Source organism: Crotalus tigris, unplaced genomic scaffold (genome assembly GCF_016545835.1).
Source record: "Crotalus tigris isolate CLP2741 ecotype Arizona unplaced genomic scaffold, ASM1654583v1 scf7180000017560.2302168, whole genome shotgun sequence".
Taxonomy (NCBI): Eukaryota; Metazoa; Chordata; class Lepidosauria; order Squamata; family Viperidae; genus Crotalus; species Crotalus tigris.
This window is the reverse complement of record NW_024096474.1, coordinates 488,223-513,210: the sequence shown is the minus strand read 5'-3', so window position 1 is coordinate 513,210 and position 24,988 is coordinate 488,223. Positions and strand designations below refer to the sequence as shown.

The 24,988-nt window shown below is 62.3% G+C and overlaps 2 protein-coding genes across 4 annotated transcripts; one reads left to right on the top strand and one right to left on the bottom strand.

Annotated features, from left to right (window-relative positions):
- Positions 1 to 3,299: 3,299 nt before the first annotated feature.
- Positions 3,300 to 7,268, top strand: CUNH11orf42 (chromosome unknown C11orf42 homolog). The gene is made up of 3 exons (XM_039348287.1): positions 3,300 to 3,457; positions 5,431 to 6,136; positions 6,713 to 7,268. The coding sequence occupies exons 1-3, from the start codon at positions 3,386 to 3,388 to the stop codon at positions 6,844 to 6,846; spliced, it is 912 nt and encodes a 303-aa protein (XP_039204221.1). The 5' UTR covers positions 3,300 to 3,385; the 3' UTR covers positions 6,847 to 7,268.
- Positions 7,269 to 7,300: 32 nt separating this feature from the next.
- FHIP1B (FHF complex subunit HOOK interacting protein 1B) lies at positions 7,301 to 24,097 on the bottom strand. Of its 3 annotated transcripts, XM_039348256.1 has the most exons (13): positions 24,042 to 24,097; positions 23,808 to 23,855; positions 14,663 to 14,937; positions 13,843 to 14,454; positions 12,502 to 12,660; positions 11,841 to 11,927; positions 11,348 to 11,515; positions 10,971 to 11,050; positions 9,908 to 10,077; positions 8,871 to 9,779; positions 8,287 to 8,465; positions 8,037 to 8,199; positions 7,301 to 7,824 (listed from the first exon to the last, which is right to left on the bottom strand). In XM_039348256.1, the coding sequence occupies exons 3-13, from the start codon at positions 14,801 to 14,803 to the stop codon at positions 7,529 to 7,531; spliced, it is 2,964 nt and encodes a 987-aa protein (XP_039204190.1). In that variant the 5' UTR covers positions 14,804 to 14,937; positions 23,808 to 23,855; positions 24,042 to 24,097; the 3' UTR covers positions 7,301 to 7,528. The 3 variants fall into 3 exon arrangements, with proteins under 3 accessions (XP_039204190.1, XP_039204198.1, XP_039204207.1); XM_039348264.1 differs by lacking the exon at positions 23,808 to 23,855 and having other exon boundaries at positions 24,042 to 24,094; XM_039348273.1 differs by lacking the exons at positions 23,808 to 23,855; positions 24,042 to 24,097 and having other exon boundaries at positions 14,650 to 14,801.
- Between the last annotated feature and the right edge of the window lie 891 nt (positions 24,098 to 24,988).

Below are 24,988 nucleotides of genomic sequence, written 5' to 3'. Positions count from 1 at the left end.
GCGGAGGCCCAACGCAGCTCAAAAGGCCGTCTTGCCCCAGGGCTTCAGTTAAAGGCACACGGAGAACAGACCCTCTCCTGCGCCAGGCCAGGCCGGGGTCCGACCAGGGCTGTAAAGGAGCTGGCCCAGGCTAGGCGTCGGGAGGGACAGGACTGTAAAGGAGCTGGCCCAGGCTAGGCGTCGGGTTGCCCGAGAGATGCAACCAGCTGCTCCATGAAGCTGAGGCTGCTTCCTTGCCACAGGCCACCAATTCTAGCGGGGACAAGCAGGGCCCAAACAGAAGAGCAGGTTGTGCTTTGTGCTGTTTTGCTACACAACAGATGAGCTGACCACACATCTACCTCTCGGGGGCTAGAAGCTTGGGGGCCGAGTCCACCTGGAGATGTTGTTCCTCCACCACCGCCCCGCTTGCCTTTTGCCTGGGGCCCCACAAACTGGGACGCCTTGGGGAGGGCGGTTCTTAGCCTGCCTCGCTCCTCACGGCTCTGATACAACCAAGCACGGTTGTGCTTTTCCCCCCCGGAGGCCACTGGACTTCCTTTGTTTTGCCTTGAAGACATTTCGCTTCTCATCCAAGAAGCTTCTCCAGTTCTGTGCATAGCTCAATGTCTGTGGAGACTCTCCATCATCCAGGTCATGGTCGTCCCAAAGGTGCTTTTTCAAGAACTGAAGAAGCTTCTTGGAGGAGAAGCGAAACGTCTTCCGGGAGAACCCAATCCCAATGGCCTCTGGAAAAAACATATCTGGGTCATCCCTGCTCGGTTGCGTCAGAGCCCGTGAGGAGGGAGGCAGGCTAAGGACCGGCGACCTTCAGCTGACCAATCGCCAAAACCGCCCTCCCGCCCCCTCAGGGGTGGCAGGTAGAAAATGCCATTAAGGGAGATGGAAAAATACTATAAACGACATTTTAATTAACAGAGGTGATGTTTTGAAAGCATTAACTAATATTATAAAGTGGCTGAGTGTGATGACCTGTGTGCAATTCTATGAAGAAACATTTTTACAAGAAGTGCCAACCGAAAGTCACAAATGGTGTAAGATACTACGCATGTAGGGGAGTGTGGTTTTCTGCACATTGTATAAACTTCCCTTTTCCTATGTGTGTGGTCTCAAGATATGAGCTTCTCTCTTTTAGTATGTTAAAGGTAGATAAGAAGTCACCCCTTGGGTAAAAGCGTGGCTGACAAGCTGTAAAGAAATGACACCCTGGGAGGAATTCGGGGTTCAGAATTTGTCATATGAATACTCTGAACCTTTGCGCAGATAAAACCTGTTTTCTCCAACCCTTCGTGGTCTCGTCTTCTGATGTAAGTATTGTGGTTTTTCCACTACACAGGGAGGCCTCTTCAAGAGAAAACCGAGTCCCGTTGCCTCTTGAAGAAGCTCCTTTGGCTCAGCCGTGACATGGATGACGGAGAAGCTCCACGCCCAAACAGGGACAACCATTAACGACAGGTGTGCAAAACACCACACATACACACCAGAGCGCCTTACGAGCGATGGGCAGGGTTTCCTGGGATGGGGCCTGCCATGAGCCCGGGCCACAGCAGCGAGGAATCGCTTGGGACCACAGGGAACGAGGGAGAGATTTTTTCAAAGGGGGGGGGGCTACCACAGAAAAGGCCTGCCTGCCCCCTTACTTGGGGTGTTCTCAGCAGGCACCCGGGGGTGGATCCCACCTGATCAGCGATGCTCTCTGGGGAGGGGCTTGCAATGGACCCCCTCTGCGGGGCCTGAGGAAGACCCCCCCCAGAGCTGGGTGGAGCACCATGGAGCCTGGAGGAGAGGAGGAGCTGCCCCACGGCCCATCTCAGGCCAGCCTGTGAGCAGCCTTGCATTCCCGGCAGGTGGTGGCCTCTGCCTGCTTTCCAAGACTTGAGTTCAGATCAGCTCACTCTTGCTGCCTGCCTGCGAGGGCCTGGCCTTTCTGAGGGCCCCCGAGGACGCACAGCCTGCCCGTCTGCTGCTCTCCCCGTTTGGCCAGCCTTCCCCACAGCAGCCAGAGGCCATCCTGGGGGGCAGAGCAAGGAACCACCTTGCCAGGGTGGTGTCGAGGTTCTTCCCTCCCTCCATCTGGGCAGGAGGCTGGGGAGCCCTTCTCAGCCAAAGCCTCCCAGGAGCGATGCCGCAGAGGGACCCAGGGAGCCCAGGCCAGCGAGGGGGCGAGCAGGGCAGCCGTCTCCAGAGCCAGCCCCGTCAGCAGTGGGGCTGCAAGGCTGCCAACAGACAGTGGGAGGGCTGCCAGCTGGTGCAGCTGCAGGAGAGTGGCAGCAGCGTCCCTTGTGCCACCCACGTGGCCTGAGGGCGGGCAGCCAGCTCTCGCTGCCGCCGTGCCCAACTGCTCCTCTTCTGCAGCCCTACAGCAGCTGTGCCAGCTGATCTTGGCACGGCTAAATGCCAGCACCAGAAGTGCCAGGGGAGGGGGGCCAGTAGCCCAGGCAGGCAGAGAGCCTCCCCGCCTGAGGGGAGGGCAGCACAGCTCAGCTGGGCATGCACAGGCGCAATTCACCTGGCCAACCTGACCAGGCCACACACACGTATGCCTTTCTCATCTGTGGTCCAGACTAGCACAATGCACTCTAGGTGGTGCCGCCCTTGAAGACCGTTCCGAAGCTGCGGCTGGTCCAGAGGGCAGCAGCTCAGGGACGCCTCGCTTCCCGGATGTGCCGCCTGCAATGGTGCTCCGTTGCCTCTGGACGCCACCTTTAAAGCCTCGTGGCTGGCACCTCCGTCTCCACAGAAGGGGCTGCTCCCAGAGGGGTTTCTTCCCAACCGCTGTGACTGGGAGGAGGGGATCCCTCAGGTGTCTCCATCCCAAAGAGAACCATCCACACGAATCCCAGAGGCCTCACACACACAGAGAGAGAGACAGAGGCTGGGTGAGCATCTCCTCTCCCCTGAATTTACTGGGGTTCGGAGGGGGATGGAAACGTCTGACTGGCTGCTTCCTGGGGACCGAAGAGGCAGCGATGGGCCAAGGCAGTCGGGCTTTCGAGAGTCTGTTCCTGAAGCCGATCTCGATCAATGGAGTTTCACCCAGTCCTGGGGAGTCCGTTTTCTCGTTTGCCCTACCTCGCAGGGCTGGCTCTCCGCATCATTTCCCAGACTTTGTGGCCGCAGCCCTCCCCCCCCCAATAGGAAAGGAAGGGCGTTGCTTCCTCCTCCTCCTCCTCCTCCTCCCCCCGCCCAGATGATGCAAGCAGAGCCTTCTTTGTGACGTCACAGTCCAGGAGGGCTTCTGTGCTGCTGCCTGGCCCTGCTGCCTCCAAGACTCTGGGGGAAGCCCCTCCTCCCTCCCCCCCATCTCTCCTGGCTTCCCTTGTGGCCCAGCCCACCCCACACACACACCCCGGATGCCTTACGGGGCAGCCCCACAGCAGGCAAGATGGACAGCGGAGGGACCCAGAGTCTCAAGATCAGCGAGGCAGACGCCAACTGGGAACTGATCCGGGACAAGGTGAGAGAGCAGAGCTGGCACTGGGCAGTGCCCCAGCAGACTAAGGGGCCAGCCTGGTCAGGGGCAGTGCAGGACCCCTGCTCCCCCTTGGCCTGTATGGGGAGGGGTTCATCAGCTTCAGGGGACTGGGGGGGCGTCTTTGGCAGGAGACAGCCCTGGACACCTGGGTCCATTTGGCCACGAGTGAGCCAATGCGTGGCCTGAATGCATCTCTCCGAAAGCCATCAATTCAGGAGGGGGGGGGCGCAGGGGAGAGAAAGCACTTGCAGTCTAGAACGATGGCAGCCACAGATGAAGAGAAAGATCATTCACGAATGTAGGCGAATCTACGTGTCCCAGGATCACTTTGAAGGATCGTATCTGGATTGGTCACCAGAACCGGAGGTTTCTCCTTCTGAGCTTTTGGACTCATGCTGGATCCCCACCCCCCACCCCCACCAGGGAACTTCTCTCTAGCAGAGTGTGTGCTTTGGGCTCTTCTCTGTGTGATATTTATATGGTGCCTGTTGCGTGTGGCTTTTTAATCAACATCTAAAAAGCCACACACAACAGGTACCATATAAATATCACACAGAGAACAGCCCAAAGCACACACTCTGCTAGAGATGGAGGGGGGGGGTCTAGCACGAGTCCAAAAGCTCCGAAGGCAGCACCTCCAGTCCCAGTGACCGACCCAGAATGGATCCTGCAGAAAGACCATTTCTCCAGGCCAAACTAATACCTGGTTTGGCTCAAGGGAGGTGGGAATGGTGGACTTGTGCACAGGGGGGAGGACTTGCCCAGGGAGGGGCCCCAAGGAGCCTCCCAGGAGAGAAGGCAGCAGGGAGCAGGGCACGGAGAGGGGGGGAGGGAGGAGACCCAGCAGAAGAGCACTCCCACCCTGGAGCCTGGAAGGGATGCCCGGTTCCCCCCACAGCCGACGGCCAGGCACTAAGCAGGCAGGGATGAGAAGGGCTGGGGAGGGGAGGACTTGAGGCTCCTCCCGACAGCCCATCACGCAGACAGCCTACGAAGGTGTTTGTTAAGCTCAGTCAATTGAAGCAGAGGAGACTTCAACTCCCAGAATTCCTGCTGGCTATAGAATTCTGGGAGTTGAAGTCCACACATCTTCAAGGTTGAGAAAAGCTGGTCTATCAGGTGAGATTGGGGGGGGGAGGAGGAGGGAAGGGCAGCACCTGGCAAGGGAGGGTCCCGCCTGGTGGGAGCCAGCAAGGCTTTAAGCTGAATCCTGTAACGGTGGGAGCCGAGAGCCTGGAGAAGAGCAGGAGACCAAAGGCCAGGCCTGCGTTTTGAGGGGCGGGATGGGGATGGAGGCGCCCAGAGACAGGCATGTAACTGCAGGACGGGAACAGACCATCTGCGTGTCCCAGGGAGGCCAAACCCTCTGCACGAGGGCACAAAAACGCCAGCACGTATGTTGGCCTCTGAGCACACGGGTCCAGGCAAGAGCATTGGGATAAGGATGCAAGTGGCTGAGAAGAGGTGGAAGATGCCATCGCGGGAGGAGCAGATCGCAGAGAAAGGCAATCTTGGGAGAACTCAACAGCCCAAACCTCAGTTGGAAAACTCACTGGGACCAGTCCAAAAGGTTCAAAAATTCCTCCAAGGACAGGCCGGCCCTCTCGTTTTCCAGCAAGCTGGAGAGGAAAAAGCAGAATCCCAGCCTCCTGCGTCCTGTTGAATCCCCTCCAGCAAAGGGGGGGGGTCCACTGGCTCCCACAGAAGGTTCGGGCTCCAGGGGTTGCTTCTCCTCTTGACATGGACCGAGCAGCGGCGTCTTTCCCCTGCCCGTCACACCCCCTACCCTTTGTGGCCCCCTCCCTCCCTCCCTCCCCATCTGGCCCTGGGCCCGTCCTTCCTTGCTCGCCCCTCTCTTTGAGCGTGCCTGCAGAAGAGATGGAGCAACACTCCTGCTGCCCAAAGGCAGGGAAGGCTGCGCTCGCTGAACACCCTCCCCTTCTGTCTCCCCACAGGTCATTGAGGAGCGCTTCGGGCCCACTGTGGTGCCAGTCCCCTTCCTGGAAGACGCCGCCTCCTACGACCTCCTGACGGTGCTGATCAAGAAGCCGCAGCTGGGGCAGAACCTCCTGCGCAGGCAGTGCTGCCTGGTGCCCATCGGGCCCCTGGAGAGCCTGCTGCCCGGGGGCCCAGCCCCAAAGGAGCTGACCCACTGCACCCGCGAGTACAGTGCCCGGGTGAGGGGCGAGTCCCGCTATGAGGAGACGCGACTGGTGGATGGGGCCCTGCGTCACATCCGCCTGTGCCTGGCTGGCGTCCATAAGAAGGTGGCCTTCTTGGTGCTGCGTCCCGGGACGGTGGCCCTGCGCCCGGACCTGCCGTGGCTGCACTCCCAGAACAGCCTCTATGTGGTGCACGAGGTCTTCTACGCCAGCAGCCTCTCGCTGGCCGTCACCCAGGAGGCCGAGCACCGTCACTTCATCCGGGAGCAGCCCCTCCCGGTGGCCTTCTCCTGCCTCAAGTTCGCCCTCAGCCACAAAGGCGTGCTGGGCTCCCAAAAGCCCATGGGCCACAACCTGCCTGCCAGGGCGGCCTGGGTGAGGATGGCCGTGCTGGAGGCCTCTCCCCCAGCCAAGGCTCTGGAAGGCCCCCTGCCCAGAGAGGGCTTGGCCCTGCGCAAGCGGTGGAGGGCTCTGGGCAGGCCCCTGCGGACAGTGACAGGTGAGGAAACGGGGAGACGCTGCCCCCCACCTCCCCCAAAGCAAGGATGGAGTCACTGGGCTTCCCGCCCTCCCCAGAAGACTAAGCCCAGGAGGGTCTGTTTTGCCCTAGATCTTAGGAGGGCTTCAACCAGCTGGCACGGCAGGCTCTCCTCCCCCGGGCTGCCGGGGCGAAGGGCCACCCAGCTCCTCCCTGGAGCCCAAAGGGCCTCTTCTAGCACGGCCAGAGAGCAAGGCCCACCTGCTCACTCCCTTCCTGCATGTTTAGGAGGAAGGGGGGGAGGAGGAGGACGACTGTGGGGTCCTAGGTGATCTTTGATCGTTTGTTTTCTTGCAGACGTTTCATGACCCAACTAGGGTACATTATCAGTGCCAGAAGGGAGCGTGGGCTTTGCAGAGGGGAGTACAAAGAGCAGGAATGAGGAGGAGGAAGCTTGGGAGAATAAGCCGACTCAGATTGGAGGGGGAGGAGGAAGATTTGGGATTCTCAGGAGAGGGGAAACTCCGGGGGGGGGGGGTCTTTCCCTGGGGGACTCCTGCCAGGACACCCCCCCCCCCTTGTTCTGCATCTCCACAGGGAAGTGGCCCTTCAGACAGCGACGGCCCAAGCTGGGGCTCTTCTGCAGCAGCCTGGCTGACCCCGAGAGGCACTGCATGTCCCTGCCCCTCCTGCAGAGCATCGCAGCCACCGAGAGCGACACGGAAGAGTGACGTGGACAGCAGCAGCCCCCCCCAGCAATAAATTGCCTTGTTTCGCATGCAGCAACGCCCAGACTCTGGCCTGGCTGGGGGGGCTGTTCTCCAGACAGGGGGGGCAGCAGAGTCCCTCCAGCTGAGACCCCGGAGGACAGGATCAGCCCTGTGATGGGTCCCGTCTCGGATCCTTGGCAACCTGGCACCGGGGGGGGGCCTTACACAGCACAGCTGGGCAAAGCCCTGTTGGGGAGCTGGAGGTGCCCCCCCAATAGGAAAAGAAAAGAGCAAGAGGGTCCCTGCTTTGGCGTAAGTTGCCCCTCCCAGAGGCACAGGGCTAGAGAGAGGGAGAAGGGCTGAGAGAGTGCTGGGCGTGGAGACCATCTTGCCCAAGGACCCCCATACGGGTGGGCGAGGGGGCAGCCCCATCCAAGACACAGACACACCGCGGAGGGCAGGCAGAGGCAGCTTCTTATATATGTGTATGTATGTATGTATATATATATATATATATATATATATATATATATATATATTGCAACAAACAAATTTTCCAGAAAAAAAACATTCATTCCCAATAAATTAAAAAGGTCCATGTCCTGGTATGGAGTTTTAAAAGGGGGGGGCTCCCTGTGAGGGCCCCACCCCAACCGGTGGGCCTGGCAGGCCGCGGAGCCAAGGGAGGAAAGATGGCGGGGCGTCACTCCAGGGGGGGCTCCAGCAGGAAGGGCGAGGTGACGGCGTGGGCCTGGGCGATGGCCGCCAGCTCCTTGAGAAATTCGCTGAAGACGACCGCGCAGTAGATGGCGTTCTTCACCCGCAGTGCTTCGCTCTGCTTCTCGGCAGAGCTGCGGAAGAGGGAGCCGCCCGAGAGCGCCTGCAGCACCTGGCCCTCGCGCATGTGCTGCAGGGCCAGCTGGGCGGCCTGGCGGGCCCGTGTGGGGCTGTTGGTGTGGCGCATGATCAGCTCCCCGATGGTGGGCTTCCGGCTCTTCACTGGCGGGAGAGTGGGCACGGGTCAAGACCGTCAGCCTCATAGCCAGCGGGCGAAGGCCGAGCCCTGCCAGGGCCACTGAGCGCCTGGCCCTGGCAGCCCTCCCGGCAAGCAAGGCACCCCAGGAGAGCTCCTCCCCCACCCGCCAGCCACCCCCAAAAGGCGACCCCCAGGCGCCCTTTCTCCCCCTCGCCAAGAGCCCCGCCTCACTCACCGAGGGCCTCAGGACGGCGCAGGGGAGGCAAGGGGTTGGTGGTGTCGGGCCCGTCCGGCCTGGCCCGGGCAATCAGGTACTTCCTGGCCTTGAAGAGGAGCGAGGGGAAGTCCTCCTGGCTGGCCGCAAAGCCCTCGATCTTGTTCTTCACGGAGCCCAGGACCTGCCGGGGAGAAGAAGCCAGGCCCTCAGCCACCGTCTGCAGGGAGAGCCTGGGGCGCCCCTCCCCCTCCCTTGGCCGCAGGGCTACCTGGAGGAGGGACTTGACGCTGGGCTGGAAGACCATGTTGGTGTTGAGCAGGAAGGAGCGCAGGAGGGGCTGTGGGTAGCAGGCGAGCTGGGCCAGCAGCCCCGTCAGCAGGAAGTTGACGTAGAGGGAATTCTGCAGCATGTTCTCCAGCTTGGCCAGCAGGATGCCCAGGAAGGGGCCTGCGGACACAGGTGGCCGTCGGGCGGGTGGAGCGAGACGGGGGCCCTGCCCAGACCCTGGGCTGCTAGACAGGGGGGCTCAGGGGCAGGAGGGGGGGCAATCCTGCTCTTGGGTGACCCACACTGGACCCGAGAGGCAGCCTGAGATGGGAAGGGCCCTGCCCCTTCCCTTCGCCCTCCCGTAATGGTTCAGAGCCATCGTGAACCGGTTCCTTGATCGCAACCCAGGAGACTCCTGACCAACTGACCAGGCAGCGGCTTCCCTTAAAAGGGCCGTTTAGGAAACAAACAGCACCAAGGTCTGCAAGAACCTTCCCTGGGAGGCCAGCGTGATGGACAGGCCGGGCAGCAGCACCAGACGGGAGGGAAAACCCCCGCCCGGGGGCCCTGGAGAAAGAAACTCACCGGTGAAAGGCTGGCTGGGAGGCTGCCCCGAGGACCGGGGGGGGATGCTGATGATCTGGGACAGGGGGTCAGCAGGCAGGGCGGGGGCCGAGCCCTCGGAGAAGTGGTGGTAGGCTTCCTCTTCCTCCCGGGAAAGCGGTTCAGGCTCGGGTGGCGGGTCTGACCCAGGGTCTTCCCCGGCTCGGCCCCCATTGGCCATCTCGTCCTGTAGCTGACACAGTTCCCGATGGAACTCCTCAACCGTCAGCGGCCCCCCGTTCTCCAGGGGGACCCGGCTCAGCCCCTCATCCACAGGCAAGTCCAGGCAGCAGGCGCCCTCCCAAGGGCCGGGGGACAGGACCGACCCGTTCTCCAAGAGGCCCTCGGGTGGGCACCAGCGGCCCTTCTTGATGCCAGCGTCCAGGTGGGCCCCGTTAAGCAGAGGGTGCTTGTCTTTGGTGTCCGCAGGTGGGGCACTGCCGGGTGGCAGACCAGCAAGGCCCCCTTCTAGGCTCGCTCCCCGCTTTTTAGTCCGGGGGGAGGCAGGTGCAGGGTCTGGCGGGGGCCCCCTGGGATGGATGGACGCGTTGGCTGTCGAGGAGGCATCTGGAGGCGGACCTAAGCTGCCCGCATGGGGCTCCTCCCCATCGTAGGGGGCTGACCAGACGCGACAGGCACGAACGCAGTGGTCAATGTTGAGCCGTGCATCCCGCAGGTATTCCAGGTAGTTGCCTTCCAGCTCCGAGACCTCCTCCCACCTGCCGGGACGGTGGCCAGGGCTGCCCGTGGGTGTCCCTGGAGAGCGGGGCGTGGGGCTGGGGGCCTCCATGCCGAAGCTGGACTGGCGGGTGAAGAAGGAGATGCGAGACGGCGTGGAGGGCTTGGGGACGGTCACCACGGAAGAAGAGTCCACGCTGGGGCTGCCGTGGCCTGGGGACGATGATGGAGGGTCAACCAAGGTCACAAAGCCACTCTGGACAAAGCCCCGTCCTCAGCAGGAGGGGCTCTGTATGTACAGGAGGGAGCCCTGTTGGCTAGGCTCTCCCCCCTAGCCTCACCCTTGGACCAGGCTGTGCGTTCCTCCTCCTGTTCCGGGGCGGGCAGGCTCTCCGGGCAGCAGCAGCGAGGGATCAGCGAGAGGAACTTGGCAGCGGCCTTGCCATACAGGTCCAGCTCCTTGACCGCCCTTTTCTGGCTCAGCATGACGTGGCTGCAGGGGATCAGGTACCTATGAGGGGGAAACAGCAGCTCATGAGCAAAGAGCTGTGGCACCACCTGCATTGTTGTGGAGGCCCACCAGGGGGCGCTCCCCATCCAAGACGCCAAGCAGATGAACTAAACCTGTAGTGTGCTGGAGGCCCACCAGGGGGCGCTCCCCATCCAAGACGCCAAGCAGATGAACTAAACCTGCACTGTGCTGGAGGCCCACCAGGGGGCGCTCCCCATCCAAGACGCCAAGCAGATGAACTAAACCTGCATTGTGCTGGACGTCCACCAGGGGGCGCTCCCCATCCAAGACGCCAAGCAGATGAACTAAACCTGCACTGTGCTGGAGGCCCACCAGGGGGCGCTCCCCATCCAAGACGCCAAGCAGATGAACTAAACCTGCAGTGTGCTGGAGGCCCACCAGGGGGTGCTCCCCATCCAAAGACGCCAAGCAGATGAACTAAACCTGCACTGTGCTGGAGGCCCACCAGGGGGCGCTCCCCATCCAAGACGCCAAGCAGATGAACTAAACCTGCACTGTGCTGGAGGCCCACCAGGGGGCGCTCCCCATCCAAGACGCCAAGCAGATGAACTAAACCTGCAGTGTGCCGGAGGCCCACCAGGGGGTGCTCCCCATCCAAAGACGCCAAGCAGATGAACTAAACCTGCAATGTGCTGGAGGCCCACCAGGGGGCGCTCCCCATCCAAGACGCCAAGCAGGGGAAGGGGTGCAGGGCAGCTGTTCTAAAGGAGTCATTTTTCTGCCACTCCTCCAAAGAGAGGCCGGGCAGACCTTTCTCTTCTGGCTTCAGCACTGCTGGGGGGACCTTGGCTTCCCCTTCCCCACAAGGGCAGAGCAAGCCCTCCGCCAGGGACCCCCGGAGAGGACTCCCCCCTGCAAGGAGCCCCCCGTACCTCAGCACCAGCTGCAGCAGGACGTCCTCGCAGTGGAGGCTGATCAGAGTCCGGAAGAGGCTGAGGGAGACCATGCAGAGCTGGGGGAACAAGGAGAAGGGGAGGATTAGAGAAAGAAGCCCACCCTGAACCTCCCCCCACTGAACTAGGCGAAGGCCCAGAGCCCCTCCCTTCAGGGTGGGCTTTCCTGCAACCCTGAGCTACGAAGCAGTCATGGCAAGCTGAGCTGCTGCTCCTTGGGGAGGGGGGAGCTGAAGGGGGTCTCTCTTCTGGAGACGGATTTGGGGGTGCAGAACGACTGTTTTCAGCCTTCACATCTTCCTCCCGGCCTGTGCTCTCCCCCCCCCCCAATGCCCAGGCCAGGCTGGCCGCCTCACCCGGGAGTTGCTGGCGATCCGTGCCACCAGCGTGTCGAGGATGGTGCTGTTGTCGTGGTGATGGAGCAGCAGGAAACGCAGGAAGGTCTTCAGCAGGGCAGTCTCACTGACGCTGCGCAGGAAGAGGTCCAGGTAGGCCGTGCTGGCGATCATCTCTTCGATGGACGTCTGCAGACAGAGGGACCTCAGCAAAGGCTGCCCCCCGCCCCCATCGGCCCCCTGCCCCTGGAGCCTGCAGCTGGAGGACGCGGCTGACCGGGGGGGGGGGAGACGCCCATCTCCCCTCGGGCGCTGGCACCACCACCACCACTCTGCGATGGTTCGTCTTTGGCAGGAGCTCTGGGTGTCTCATCACACCCACGGACAAAGCAGCAGGTGCCTGGCCAAAGGCAGCCTCCCCCACCCCCCGCTGCCAGAAATCAAAGCCCGGGCAAGGCAGTTTACCCAGGGAGCATCGGCCCCCTTTTGAAAGGGTGAGAAGGCCCACCCTCACCTTGTGCAAAGCCGGGCCCATAACCGGCACCAGGAACCCATTGTGGATGTAGTCCACCAGCTGCTTCTGGACCAGCGGGTGGGCCACCTGCAAGGAAAAGGAGCAGGAGGAGTCAGAAGGGGTGCCCAGCCAGGACCCCCCCCCCAAGAGGAGAAACAGCTCAGAGCAGCTGGGGAAGTCCCACACTCAACAGGTGAAATCCGCTCACCCTGGGCCTGGCCAAAACAGCTCAGGAAGGGCAGCTGCCCCTCCCATAAGCTCCCTCCCCCCCACACACACACACACATCAGGGGCCTCATTGGAAGAATCGCCTGGTGTTCTACCTGCAGGGGGGGCAGCCGCAAGGAAAGTGGAAAGGGATCCTTGGTAAAACCTGGGAGGGGCAGGATCCACAGAGACCAACATATGAGTGAAGGCCGCCCCAACAGAGGGGGTGCCCAGCCCTGCTTGCACATGTCCTTAGCACAGAGCCCCCCCCCCCTTGGGGGGCTACTGCTCCCACATTCCTCCAGAGTCCACAAGAGCCGAATCTCAGGACTCTGCTCAGCCCTCCAGGCGGCACCTTCTAGGCGAGACCTGCTCAGGGTTTGAGCGGCTACTGGATGCCCTTCTCTCCCCCCACCCACCCACCCCAGCTCTCCCTGCTGGACAGCAGCTTTACCTGGATGACCGCATTGCAGAACTCCAGGGAGTTCATGAACAGGACGAGGGACGGGACCCCGATCCAGTCCTCCCGGCGCAGGAAGTGCCAGTCGTCCCCACGGACTTCAAGTTTGCGGGGCAGCGAGGAGTACAGGGCGCTCAGTCCCGTGGCCAGGACCTGGGTCACAGTGGGGAGGGGGGGGCAGCCGTTATCAAGACAGACTTCTAAAACTGGGCCAGGCTTTGATTCCCAGGACAGAGAAGAATGCCGCAGAGAGCCTCCACACGGCTGCGTGAGGACGGACGGGGCTGGAACAGCTGCCCGCCCGCCTGCGTTCCTCTGGGAATGGGGAGGGGGGAGACGGAACAGCCCCCCACCCAGAGCAGACAGCAGCCCTATCCCTTCTGTGAAACAGCTTTGGCTTTATTGATTTCTGCCCGCCTTGAGCCATTTCTCAATCTCAGCCGCCTGAAGACGCCTGAAGTTCCAAGTCCTAAAACTCGTCAGGCAGCCAAGAACGACTCTCTCCTTCCACCGAGGATGCTGAGGGGAGCTGCCCCCCCCCACGCCCAGCTCAAGAGCTCCAGTGTCCCGGTGCCCAACCAGGGGCAAGAAGCGGCACAGGGCCCTGCAGGGCGTGCCAAGCCTCCTCCTTTGCACTCATCTGGAGGAGGAGGGGGGCACACGGCCTTCTCCAGTGGGGGGGGGCAAACGGGCAGTCAACAAACACCCCCTGCCAATGCCTGTGTGGACTGACTGCTGGAGCCAGCTGGCCCCCCCTTGCAGGACACGGCCCCACAGCTGCTCAGTCCCAGCACCCTCCATCAGGCGGGCACAGTCAGGCAAGCACAGAGCCGGCATGCCAGCTCTGCCAACTGACCCAGCCACTCCTGGCATGGACGGGGGTCTGCCAAGTGACCACATGGGGGAACCACAGCCCAGAGACCACGAGCAGCATCTTGGCTATTTCTGGCCTGACATTTTAAGTCTCTCCTCCTCCCTCCACAGCTTGCAATTCTGGGTGCCCACATTTGTTTCTAAAACTGGTTCACACTCTATAGCAACAGCTCTGGGGTAACAAATATAACTGAAACCTCAGCTCAAAATAATGTAGAAGCCTGAAAAAATAACAGGATTAACTTAATTACTTTAGAACAGCTGTTAAAAATAACAAATAAAAGATATTGCCATGAGGCGAATGTTGAATTTGGCAGGAAAGCGGTAGGCCTACCTTGCAGGAGCCAACGAAGGCTCTGAAAAGCAGCCGGGTGCCCACCAAACCAGCAAGGAAACGGGCAACGGCACTTTCCCTGGGTTGGCAGGGAAAAAATACCCGGAGGGCGATTCCCGCGGCCTTACCGGGCAGAAGTAGGAGTGTTCGGTGATGTAGCGGGCGACAGTCTGGCTGCCGGACGACACGGCCATGAGCAGGAGCAGCGCATCACGCGCCTGCTGGCCCACGACCCCTTCGTGGTGGATGAACGGGAGGAGGAGGGAGAAGAGGAGCAGGTGGGGGGGTCCCTGCTCGGAGGGGCTGTGGAAGAAGAGCTCCAGCAACGGGGGCTCCCGGGCCACGGAGACGCAGAGCTGGTTCAGCAGCAGCACCAGGCTGGTCTCCAGCAGGGGCGAGGCCGGCTCGGCGCACAGGGCCAGCAGCTGTAGCAGGGGTCCCACCACAGCCTTCTGGCGCAGGAGCGGCTGGTGGGCCTGGCTGATCAGCATCTCGAACAGCTTCAGCAGCTCCACCTTGCGCTCCTCGGGCACCTCCCGCTGCAGGTGCCAGCCCAGCAGGTGCTCCAGCACGTTCTCTGAGACTGCAAACTCCAAAACGGGCCCCATCGCCAGCTCGGCACGCGGGCGCTCCTCTGCCAGCAGTGTCACCATCTGGTAGGTGTTGTTGCGCACGGCGCTCAGGTCATCCGCAGACCCCAGGGCCACATGGGGCCCACGCTTCTCCAGGATCCTTAGCACCTGCCCAGAGAGGAAATCCGTCGGGCTGGGTCTGTTCCCTACTGGGCCAAACCCATCCCGGGGAGTACCCTGACTTGGAGAGGTTTTCTTGTACACCCATGCAGTCTGCTCCACACATGCTGGCTGTGGCCCTGTGCTCCACTGCCCCTTCGCGCTGCCCCTGGCTGCCCAAAGCTGCTCACCTGAGCCACTCACCTGAGTCACTCACCTGAGCCCAGTGGTTCTTGAAGACCATCAGGCAGGTTTCGGGATCCGCCATCACCGGGCCCTGCAGGCTGGCACCCCGGCTCGCCCTCGGCCCAGCTGCTGCTCGGGGGTTCAGTTTGCTCAGCCAGCTCATCTTCTCCATGGGGAGGGGCCAGAGCAACCAGGAGGGGAGGGGGCTGCAGGCAGGTCAAAGGTGGCCTCGGGTGAGGCAGAGCAATTGAGAAGCCGCCAGTCTCCTGGCTGGGGCATCCATGTTGCTACAGAGGTGGTGCCAAGCTGCAAACACAAAAGACAGAAAATGGGCTGTGGCGGGGGGCGGAGGGGGACCCAACTGCTTGTGCAGAAGACCGTCCAGGGCTGGAGAATCAGAACTCTGGAAAGCAGACCCACCAGTCAAGGAAGGGGGTAGATGCAGCTGCCAGGCTCCAGCTGCTTTCGACCCCAGAGCGGAGGGAGGCCCTGCAAAGCTTTTGCTACAGGAGAGTAGCAGAGAGTAGCAGAGGCCCTTGGGGGAGGGGGAACACAGTCCCAGCTCCGCCTTCTGAGATTCGGATGCTCCTCCCTGGGGAAGCGCAGTTTCCCAGGCAGAAGAGGGCTCTCCCAAGTGACCAGGGCAAATTCAGGACACTCCGTACCCCCCCCCCAAAGCCGTTTGGCCTGGTCGAGGCTGCCTGTTCTTAGGGAGCAGGGCATCCAGCATCCCAGCCCCGGAACAGGAAACACGGCTACCAAGTTCACCGTGAATAAGCAAAGAGGAGACGTGCCAGGGAAATCCCTTCCCAACTGCCAGCGGGCAACTGCTGGGGCTCAAGCACTCGAGTGCCCGGAAGGTCTTGGCACACAACCCAGGGAAGGCCGGGGACCTCCTCAGGTGCCAAGGAGATGAGGAGGCAAAAGCTGCGTGATGGGCAGCTGCCACTGGGGCGCCCCGGCACAAGAAGGGCCCCTTCGATGCTTCGGCATGTTCTGTCATCGCAAGGCGAACTGAGGCTCAGAAACCACTTCCTGAACGTCATTCTGCCAACGGGCAGCGCCAGAGTTTACTGATAGCGCCCAGCTTTGAAATGGCCTCTCAGCTCAGCTGGAAGGGCTCCTGCACATCCCTCACTCAGGGCACGCCACAGGCTGGTCCCTCCTGACCAGGCAGACACCCTCAGTGCCCACAAAACCACCCCAAAGAAGCAGGAGGGATTTGCTCCCAAGAACTGAAATGGAGCCCGTGCACAAAGAGAACTGGCCGGCTGGTGTCCAGGAGCCAGGAGGCCTCCGAGGTCACGGGCAGCTGGGTTTCCTGAGCCAAGAGGGGCTGCCTGACCTCCCGGCCGACAGACATCTCGGCTGCTTCCTCGGCACAACTGCCCGGTGGAGCCGCCAGGAAGACGGCCTCGGCTTCTTTTAAAGCAAGCATGGCCCGTCTGCAAGGACCAGCAGCCACCGCCGGCAGAGGACCAGTGTGAGCTCAGCCCCATGGGCCCCAAGCTGCTAGAGCGGGGAACCCAGCAGGCTGGCCGTGGCTTCACTTCAGCTTTTCTTCCCAAAGGCTGTGGACAGCCGGAAGCTACAGGGAGAAGGCTTGGCCCTGCGTCCCAGGACAGAAAGGCACCACCAGCTGGGAGTGCTGCATGGGAAGCCTGAAGCCAGGGCCAGCTTCCCGGCGGCCTTCCCAGCCGCGCCATCGAGAGGGCTCCACAAGAGGCGGGATGCGCATCCGCCAGTCTAGGCCAGGGACAGGCAGGGCAGTGGCACACTCAAGAGGGACAGCAAAAGTGCGGCACCTGTTGCAGAGCTCAGGGGTGCACAACTGCCACCCCACCCCTGCGCTCTGCAATCGCTTTGGCACCAGTCGGCCAAGCACCCTGGGGGGAGGGGGAGGAGGGGGAGCTCTGGGGGGGGGAGCAAAAGTTCCTCCCCCAACGGCCTTTCAAGGTCACTCCTGGAGGAGAAGATGAAAGCGGAGGTAAAGAGTCACAGCTGTTTCTAAAACATCTCCTTCGAAATGGATGGACCGGTGTTGAGGCTCCAGCTGAGGCAGGGCTGACCCTCAGCACGTGGCCCGCCTTCAAGCCTACCCGGGGAGGTTCTTTCCTGGGGTGGGGGGTGCAGGCTGGGACCCTCCGCTCCGTTTGCAATCCTCTGAGCTTCCCGCCACCACCCCAGGGATGGGCTTCCTACACGCCCCCCCCCCCCCCCGAGAGGTCCTCCCGTTGCACCCAACCAGCCTTGACCCAGGTTTGCCAGTTATGGGAGAAACTTCCTGACAGTTAGAACAATTAACCAGTGGAACTACCTGCCTCCAGAAGCTGTGGATGCTCCAATGCTGGAGGTTTTTAAGAAGAGACTGGACAGCCATTTGTCTGAAATGGTGTAGTTTCCTGCCTGGGCAGGGGGTTGGACTCGATGACCTCCAAGGTCCCTTCCAACTTATAATTATTACTATTATCATCATCATCATCTTCACCATCATCCTCATCATCTTGCAGGCCCCGTTTACATCCTGATACTTTGGCCTGCCCAGGCATAGGGAGCAGCTCGGGATGCTGGCTCCAGCCATTGGGCGAGGGGAGCAGTGGGCACCAGGATGCCCGCAGGGAGATGCCCTTTCAGCCGAGACCAACCAGCTTCCTCTCTCAGCTCTGGGTGAGACCCAGGAAGCTGCATGAGTTCAGCTGACCCAGGAGAGCGGCTTTAAAAAAAATGTCCTGTTGCAAAGCGTAACTTTTGAAATGTCTAATTAGGTATTACAACTTTTAAAGTCGCACTGGTGTATTTTTACACAAGGTGCAGCAATTCAAGGATACCTGTAGAAACACAAGCTTGAAATGGAGCCGGGCTGCAAATGCTGCTTGTGGGAGTCTCATTCCAACACCTCACCCTCGAGCAGAGCCCCCAGCACCACACAAAACAGCCCCCCTTCCCCCCACCCCACGCCAAAAGGGGGCTAGAGGGGCCCTCGGTCCCGGGTCACTGGATCACGAAAGCTTCTCACATGCACTGAAAGGGCCACAAAGGCGAGCTTCAGCTAAGCCAGGGGTTCTCAACCTTGGCAACTTTAAGACTTGTGGACTTCAATTCCCAGCTTTGCTGGCTGAGGAATTCTGGGAGTTGAAGTCCACAAGTCTTAAAGTTGCCAAGGTTGAGAACCCCTGAGCTAAGCTCAATCTGAGAACACCAAAGACACCCACTCCCTTAAAAGGACCTCTTGTTTTGAAACCCCCATCATCCCAACATCCAGATCCAAACCACACCCCATCACAAGGGGAGGGAGGACTTGGTGACGCCTCTGGATTTACAAGCCTTCCCCCACATCAGCCCCAATCTCAGTTTCCACTGCAATCTGGAAGTAAACAGAGGAGTGAAGGGGGGGGGGGTTTGCTGACAAGACTTCGGATAGCCAGCGGGAGCCAAGCACCCTCTCCACTGGGCAAGGGCAGGCCGGCTCAGGCACAGAGCTTGGAGCTTGGCTATAGCGGTCACTCAGCAAGGAGAACGAGAGAGAAGCTCTCCTCCACCCTTTGGGCAGCCCTGGGCCTCGCCCACCGAGGAACCAGGCCATCCCCAAATTCCAGGGACTGGGCCAAGACTGGCCAATCAGTGCTGAGGGGGAGGGGTCAGCAGCAGCCCACCCAGGGCCTCCATCCCAGGAGGGAGACTCCCCAGAGCCCAACAGCCAGGCTTCTCCTTAAGGTGCCACCACAGGCCCAGTCCTCCTGCTGGACCTGCCCTCCCCCTTCCAGGATCTCCGGCTTTCCCACCCCGGGACAGACCCCATCCCTCCCCAGCAGGGGCTGGAAGGCGGGGCTGACTGGATACCCGACTAAGACCCCCTCCCCATCCCCAACATGGAGCAGGCGTCTCCCTAGGCACACTCACCCACTGCCAAGACAAGAAGGCGGAAGCAGCTGCTTGGCCTCGTCTCTTTGGACTTTGCCCCTTCCGGGAGCCGCAAGGAGGCAGGGGCAGGCCAAGGCAGGAGGAAGGGCCTCCCTCCACCCCCCCCTCCAGACTGGACATAAAGGTGCAGAAGCCCCTTACCCAGCACCCAGGCAGCACCAGGACCACCTGCTCTCCAGCCTTGCAGGGATGCTCCAGCCAAACCGGAGGCACAGTGCCCGGTCCAAGGAGAGTCAGACTCCACCGCAATGGCCGGACTCTCAGCCCTTCCCCGAGGCCCCACAAAGAGGCCGGTGTCTGCTTAGCCCTAGGCAAGCACAAGGCCTTCCCAGATGGGCCATCGGAGCCCACCAGCCCAGTCTTGGTCTCAACCAGCCGGGTGGGCAGGCAGGCGGGCGGCCCAATCGAGACACTGGGCCAGTGGAGAAAGGGCAGCCCTGCCCGCCATCAAACACACCCCCCCCCAGCCAGATAGGCATTAGCACTGGGGCTTTCACCTAAAGTCTTGTTTCAATGGTTTGAAAATTTTGTTTCAAAAATCCACCTGTGGTGCCCACTTCCTTTCGCTTAGCCCCGCCACCCCTTGCGTAGGTTGTGCATAGTTAGTGATGTTCACCTGCAGGTAAGGCTCATGCTTCCCTGGCACCTGAAAGCCGCCCTCCCTAGACGGGCATCTCTGAGCCCACGGAGGCCCACTCACGGTCTTGGCAGGCACCTTCCCACCGCCCCCCCCTTAAATGAGGCCTTCCACCTGCCCCCCCCCCCATGCAAAGCAATTCACACGTTCCTGGGGTCAGGAAGTCCTCTGTCCTGGGTGGCAGAAAAGGCTGCACCTTCTTTGGGGCTGCTCCAGAGACCAGCCAGGATTGGCAGGAAGGCCCCCCTGCAAGGCTGACTCAGCCCCCACTGACTCCCACCCAGCTGCTGCCCTTTACCCACCCACCCCCGGCATTACAAGGCAGCCAGGAAAATCCATGGGGCACAGCCGAATCTGCATCACCCCTGATGGGGCTGGGGCTGCAGTTTTTCCCATCGCTGGAGAGGCCAAACTTCATGGGGGCTTCCAGGCCTTCCCTCAATCCCAGGCAGCAGAACGAGGGGGGGAGGGTGGGCAGCCACAGAAATACCTCACACGGTTAAACTAGCTGAGTGCTGGAATTCACACTTCCCATGGTGGAAAAGTTCAAGGGGACACCGATCTGACCACTCTGCCCAGTCTACTGTTGTGTAGGGAGGCACCGGAAGAGGGAATGCTACATAAGGTGCCTTGGGATGCTGCAGGAAAAGGGAATCTGAAACAAGCCGACAAACAAACGGGGCCACTTTTCCAGACTGCTCAGGTCTCAGCTAATTGCTCGGATTTCAAAGGAGGAGGCACCCGAGGGCTGAGCTGTTCAGCGTACTTATAAAGGAGCCCCATCTGTCTGTGTGGAGGAGGGAAGAGGGGTCAAAGATGTTTCAAGGAAGGAGGGATGCAGTGGCTCCGCTGAAAAGGATTTGGGCGTTTTGGTGACTTGCCAATTGAGCTAGGACAGGGGTAGGCCACCTTGGCTCTTTTATGACTCATGGACTTCAACTCCCAGAATTCCTGAGCCAGCCACGCTGAGGGGAAAGGGAGAGGTTTCCAAGCTGAGCCAGGCTGGCTCAGGAATTCTGGGAGTTGGAGTCCACGAGTCATAAAAGAGCCAAGGTGGCCTACCCCTGAGCTAAGCCAATGGTGTGTTGCAACTGCGAACAAAGCCAACACAATCCTACCACACGTCAAGACTAGCCTTGTTCCTCTCTCTCTTCTGCTACTCAGACCACAGCTAGAATTGTATGGGGGGCCCCGCATGTGGGCAATCTGAGGCCCCCTCGGGGAGGGAGCCAGGACAATAAGGCCCAGGGCGGAAGGCACCGGGGCGCAGGGGGAGCCCTGTGGGGAGGTGCCCTGCTGCTCTTCCAAGAGGACCGCCGAGCAGAACGAGGGGGCTGGAGGTTCAAGGAAGCCGATTTCACACGGAGAGCTGGCCTCTCCTGCCCTGTCGGCATCCGAGGAGAGGCTGGATGGGCATTGGCTGGGGGTGCTGTTTGATAGAGGTCAGACTAGATGACCCCCAAGATACCTTCACGGCCAGGAGACTTTCCCCATGAAAAGCAAAGTGGGCCAAGGAAGGAGTGCTTGAAAGGACCCCAATATCCTTCTTGCGGAAGTAGGTAAGGGAGTTATGCCCCCCACCAAGTGGCCCCTCTCTCTCAAACTGGACTTGGCTGGAAGAGGCTGGCACACAACAGGCAGGACGTGGCAGCCAGAACTAGGCCAGGTTTGTGTTTGTGGGGTTCCCATTAACTCCCCAGATTAATTCCTCTGCTGGGATGCAGCCCCCCCCAGCCCCCTCCCCATCTATTCCCCCAGGTCAGCTTGGCCTCAGTGGCAGGCAGCTGTTCTCCAGGGCAGCCCTGGCCCCCTCTGGGGCTGATCCCAGCAACAAGGCCGCTGCCAGCAGGTGCTGCCCAGCAGGGCCCACCGACTGACCGGCAGACCCATCTGCAACAACACACACACACACACACACACACACACACACACACACAAGACCGGCATCACACAGGCTCTTTTATTTTAGGGACGGGCAGCAGAGGCTCCCTCAGCCCAGATGTGCAAGGCCAGGAGGGGGGGCAGAGAAAGTGCCAGGGCAGACAAGCTTTCCTCCAGGCAGGCAGCAGACCCACACACCCCCAGCCAAATGGCTTCTGCTCCCCTCCCCCAGGAAAACCAATCCAGCAGAAAGCAATCAGGCCCGGCTGCCCCATGTCCCTCTCCCCAGGATAGCCAGCCAGCAGCTGAGCGCCCCCCCCCCCCCCTGTCCCGCTGCATATGTGGGACAGTTCTTGCCTCTTCGGCCAGAAGCAGCTCCTCTCCCAAAATTGCTGGGTTCCCCTTTGGTGCAAGTCACCTCAGGTTCCCTCGACGTAGAAGCTGAGAACTGTGGGGCAGGAAGAGGAGTTCTACAAGACCCCCTCCCTTGTCATTCAGCAGGGGGGCTGGTGTGCCCCTCTAGCAACTGCTACCCTCCCTTTGAGCAGGATGCCCCCTTGGCAGAAGCTGCCAATCAGGATGCTCAGAGGACCCCCATCTGTGTGTGCGTTGCAGGAGCAGCCCAGCCCCCCCCCTTGGTAAGCCCACCCCTCATTGCAGCATTGACGAGGCTCCCAGCTGGTCACAGGGGAGCCCCATTTAGAGGGAAAGGGGCAGCCTAGAGGCCGTCTGCCCCCACACCTCCTCCCTGGCACACCAGCAGCCCCACAGCCCCAGGTGAAGTTGGGGCTCAGAGCCTGCAGCCATTCCTGCTGGGGGGCAGAGGAGCCCCTCCAAGAACCTTGTCCTTCGCCAGAAATAGACTTTGTGGGGAGGCCAGCAGAGGGGAAGGGCTGCCAAGGTCCCACTTGGAGGGCAAGTGACCCACGGGTCGCCTGGTGATACAAGAACTCCAAGAAAGAGGAAGCCTTAAGCTGTGCGGGGGGGGGGGGAAGAGGGGTAAGGAGAGAAGCCCAGTCCCAGAGCAAGTCCTTAACAGGATTCTGCACGTGGGGGCTTCTGGCAGCCCCCCTCCACGCTGCTCTCCTCTCAGGCAGGGGCTTCCAGGCCCCCCTTCCGCTCCTGGGCTCCCTTGCTGGGCAGAGGGCAGGGCCTGAGCCAGCCGGGCAAGCGGGCAGCCACAGGTCCCGGGAGGGCTTTGGGGGAGGGAGGGACGGACAGCTCCTCAGTGGGGCCCTGCTTGCCCCCTCCAACCGGTTTGGAGGGGCCCACAAGGAGGGCAGGGAGGACAACTTGACCTCCAGCCACCCAGACTCCCTTGGGGGGCACAGCAGCGTCTGGCCTGGAACCTGGCCTGGAACCACCCACCGGCTGAGCCAAGGAGGAGACGCGTTTTCACAGCCTCTGGGCTAAATTTAGCTGTTTTTGCAAGGCGCTGGCTGGAGGGGCCGACCAACCTTGGAAGCTGCAACAGCTGGGGGAACAGAGGCAGGGGCAGGGCTGGGGGGAGGAGCTGACAAACCCCCAGAAAAGGGGGGAACAGAGCACTGCTCCAAAGCAAGCCTTCAATCCAGGGATGGTGGCCTACACTTTGGGGGGTTTTCACCATGACCTCAGCACCTCCCCCCTCCATGCCACTTTCCCAGAGCAGCCCCCATCCCACCTGGCTACTCTTGGGCCTCCAGGAGCAGACCCGGGGTTTTCTCCAGCCCCTCCCGGTCCCCCCAAAAGAGGACAAGGCATAGCTCCCCGGAGCATCTTCTCTGCCCCTCCCTAAGCACAGCCACCCCTGGGGGGAGGTGCAGGAGGTCTCCCCCCCCCACCCGAGAGGCCAGCCAGGGCACGTCCAGGCAGGCTGGCCACAGCAACCCCGGCGCTGGCTGGACCTTCCTCCCCACCCCCCTTGCAGAAGCAGGGCAGCCCCCCCTAGGCCTCCCCAGGCGGAAAGCTCCCTCTGCGGCAAGGCGGACCGGCCCGACTACCCGCCCAGACGATGCCCGCCCGACTGCGGAGGGCGCTGCGGCCAAAGGGGCGCACCCCAGAGGGGCCATACCCGGCCGCAGCTGTTGCCTGGCAGCGGCCGCCGGATTGCAGCCCGAGGCGCGCAGCTGCCGCGCGACGGGAGCCGGCAGCCCCACGGGACTCCCCTTGGCCGAGAGAGCCCGCCCCCCCCGCCCGCCCCGGTGCCTGGTGTCCGAGACGATCCGCAGCAGCCGGAGCGAAAGCCGCAGAGACTCGCGGGGTCGGGAGACGCTCACCCAGGAGGGCCCATTGCGGAAGCCCCCCACTGCAAAGCCTAGCCTTCCGCGGACTCTCCCGCCCACCCCGCGGGGACCCTCGCCGCACCCGCAGCACCCGCCTTCTTTGCAGCTCCGGCCCCCAAGGCGGACGCCCCCGCACCGCCCGCCATCAGCCCCCCCTGCTCCGCGCAGGCAGCATCAGGGCCCCGGGCGGCCCGGACCGGCTTCCCTCGGCGGGGAGCAGGCCGCGGGCGAACCCCGAAAGGACCGGGCTGCCCTTTTGCGGAGAGGCGCTGCCATCGCCGCGGCCAGCCGGGACCCACAGGGGAGCAGATCCTACCGCCGCCCGCGGGCGCCCGGTTGCACCCGACGGGCCCCTCCAGCCTGGCGCAACGGGAGGGGCGAAGCAGTGCCAGCCCCGGTTTGCAGCCCCCGCCCCGGGACCCTCGGCGGGCTCCACCAGGAGCAGCAGCGCCCCCGGCCCAGTGCCCGCTTACCCATCCGGGGGGGCGCCCGGCGGAGCTCCTGTCCCGCACGCGCTGCAACTGGGGGGGGGAGAGAGGCCGGTCAGGCGCGGGGTCAGCCGGGGGGCGTCCCGCTTGCACCCCCCTCGCCCGCGCAGAGGCTGGCCGGGCGCGCGGCTCGCAGGCCCGGTGGAGGAAGGGCGCGGAGGGGAGGGGGAGCGCCCGGGAGCCCCGAAGCCCCTCCCCGGGCGCAGAGGGCGGCCTTACCTGGGTGCCGCCGCCGCCGCCATTTTCCCCGCGCCGCCGCCCGCGCAAGCCCCGCCCGCCGGGAGGAGCCCTCCCGCCGCAGTCTCCGCCTCGGCCCGCCCCCACCTGCAAGCCCCGCCCTCCCCCGCGGCGGAGGCGCTCTGCACGCGCCCCGGGACGGTCCTGGGCGCCGCTTCGAGCGTCTCGGGGCCTCCCTCGACAAAGCCGGCCCCGCGGTGGATCTGCGGGATCCGAAGGCGGCGCTCGGGGTCTCCTTGGAGCAGGGAAACCGGAGTCGTTGCCGGGAGGGGCTCCCGGGTCCCAGCCTCTTGCTTGGGCCCCTCTCTCTGCCCGCCCTCCGCCGCTCCCCGGGAGCCGCTGTGCCCGGGCGGAGATCCCCCCCACACGCGGCCGGGCCGGAGCGCAGAGCTTCGAAAGGGCTGGAAATCCGGGTGTCGTCTCGGCGTCCCCGTTGCCTGTTTTTGTGGCCGCCTTCGGTGTCGCGTGGACTGTGTGCCTCGGGGGAGTCGGTCGGGGGGCTCCATCAGCCCCTGCAGGCCCTTGCGCCAGGCCTTCGGAGCCCCAGTCCGCTGGAGCGTGGCAGACCCCCCGCCGGCACGCTCCGCTGGGGAACCCCGGTTTCTTCAGCAAGGCAAGGTGGCCGGATCCACACAACGCCCTGAGCTGGGGCGGGGGGGGGGTGAGAGAGGGCTTAACTCTGCCTGTCCCGCGGTTCCTCGCAACGGGGCCTCCTTCTCCCAGGGCTAAACTGCCGGTTCAACGGGGGGGGGGGCATTTTGCCTGGTGTTTTGCCAGCCCAGGTGTTGCCTTGCGCAGCTGCCCAGATTGTGTAACCCTTTTTTGCAGAAGGGCCCTTCTGAGGCCAAGGGGAGAGGAAGCAGCGCCCGCCCCAGGGGATGGCATCCCATCCTGCGGTCCAGGCAAGCAGCCCTCAAGGCCGCGTCACA

Bases quoted from the DNA above. Each gene is read 5' to 3' on its own strand.
- CUNH11orf42 (XM_039348287.1), top strand. From the start codon at position 3,386: ATGGACAGCGGAGGGACCCAGAGTCTCAAGATCAGCGAGGCAGACGCC. The intron at 3,458-5,430 runs GTGAGAGAGCAG...GTCTCCCCACAG, and splicing joins GGGAACTGATCCGGGACAAG to GTCATTGAGGAGCGCTTCGG. The intron at 6,137-6,712 runs GTGAGGAAACGG...GCATCTCCACAG, and splicing joins GCCCCTGCGGACAGTGACAG to GGAAGTGGCCCTTCAGACAG.
- FHIP1B (XM_039348256.1), bottom strand. From the start codon at position 14,803: ATGGAGAAGATGAGCTGGCTGAGCAAACTGAACCCCCGAGCAGCAGCT. The intron at 12,661-13,842 runs GTAAGGCCGCGG...ACTGTGACCCAG, and splicing joins AACACTCCTACTTCTGCCCG to GTCCTGGCCACGGGACTGAG. The intron at 8,200-8,286 runs GTAGCCCTGCGG...TCTCCCCGGCAG, and splicing joins GCGTCAAGTCCCTCCTCCAG to GTCCTGGGCTCCGTGAAGAA.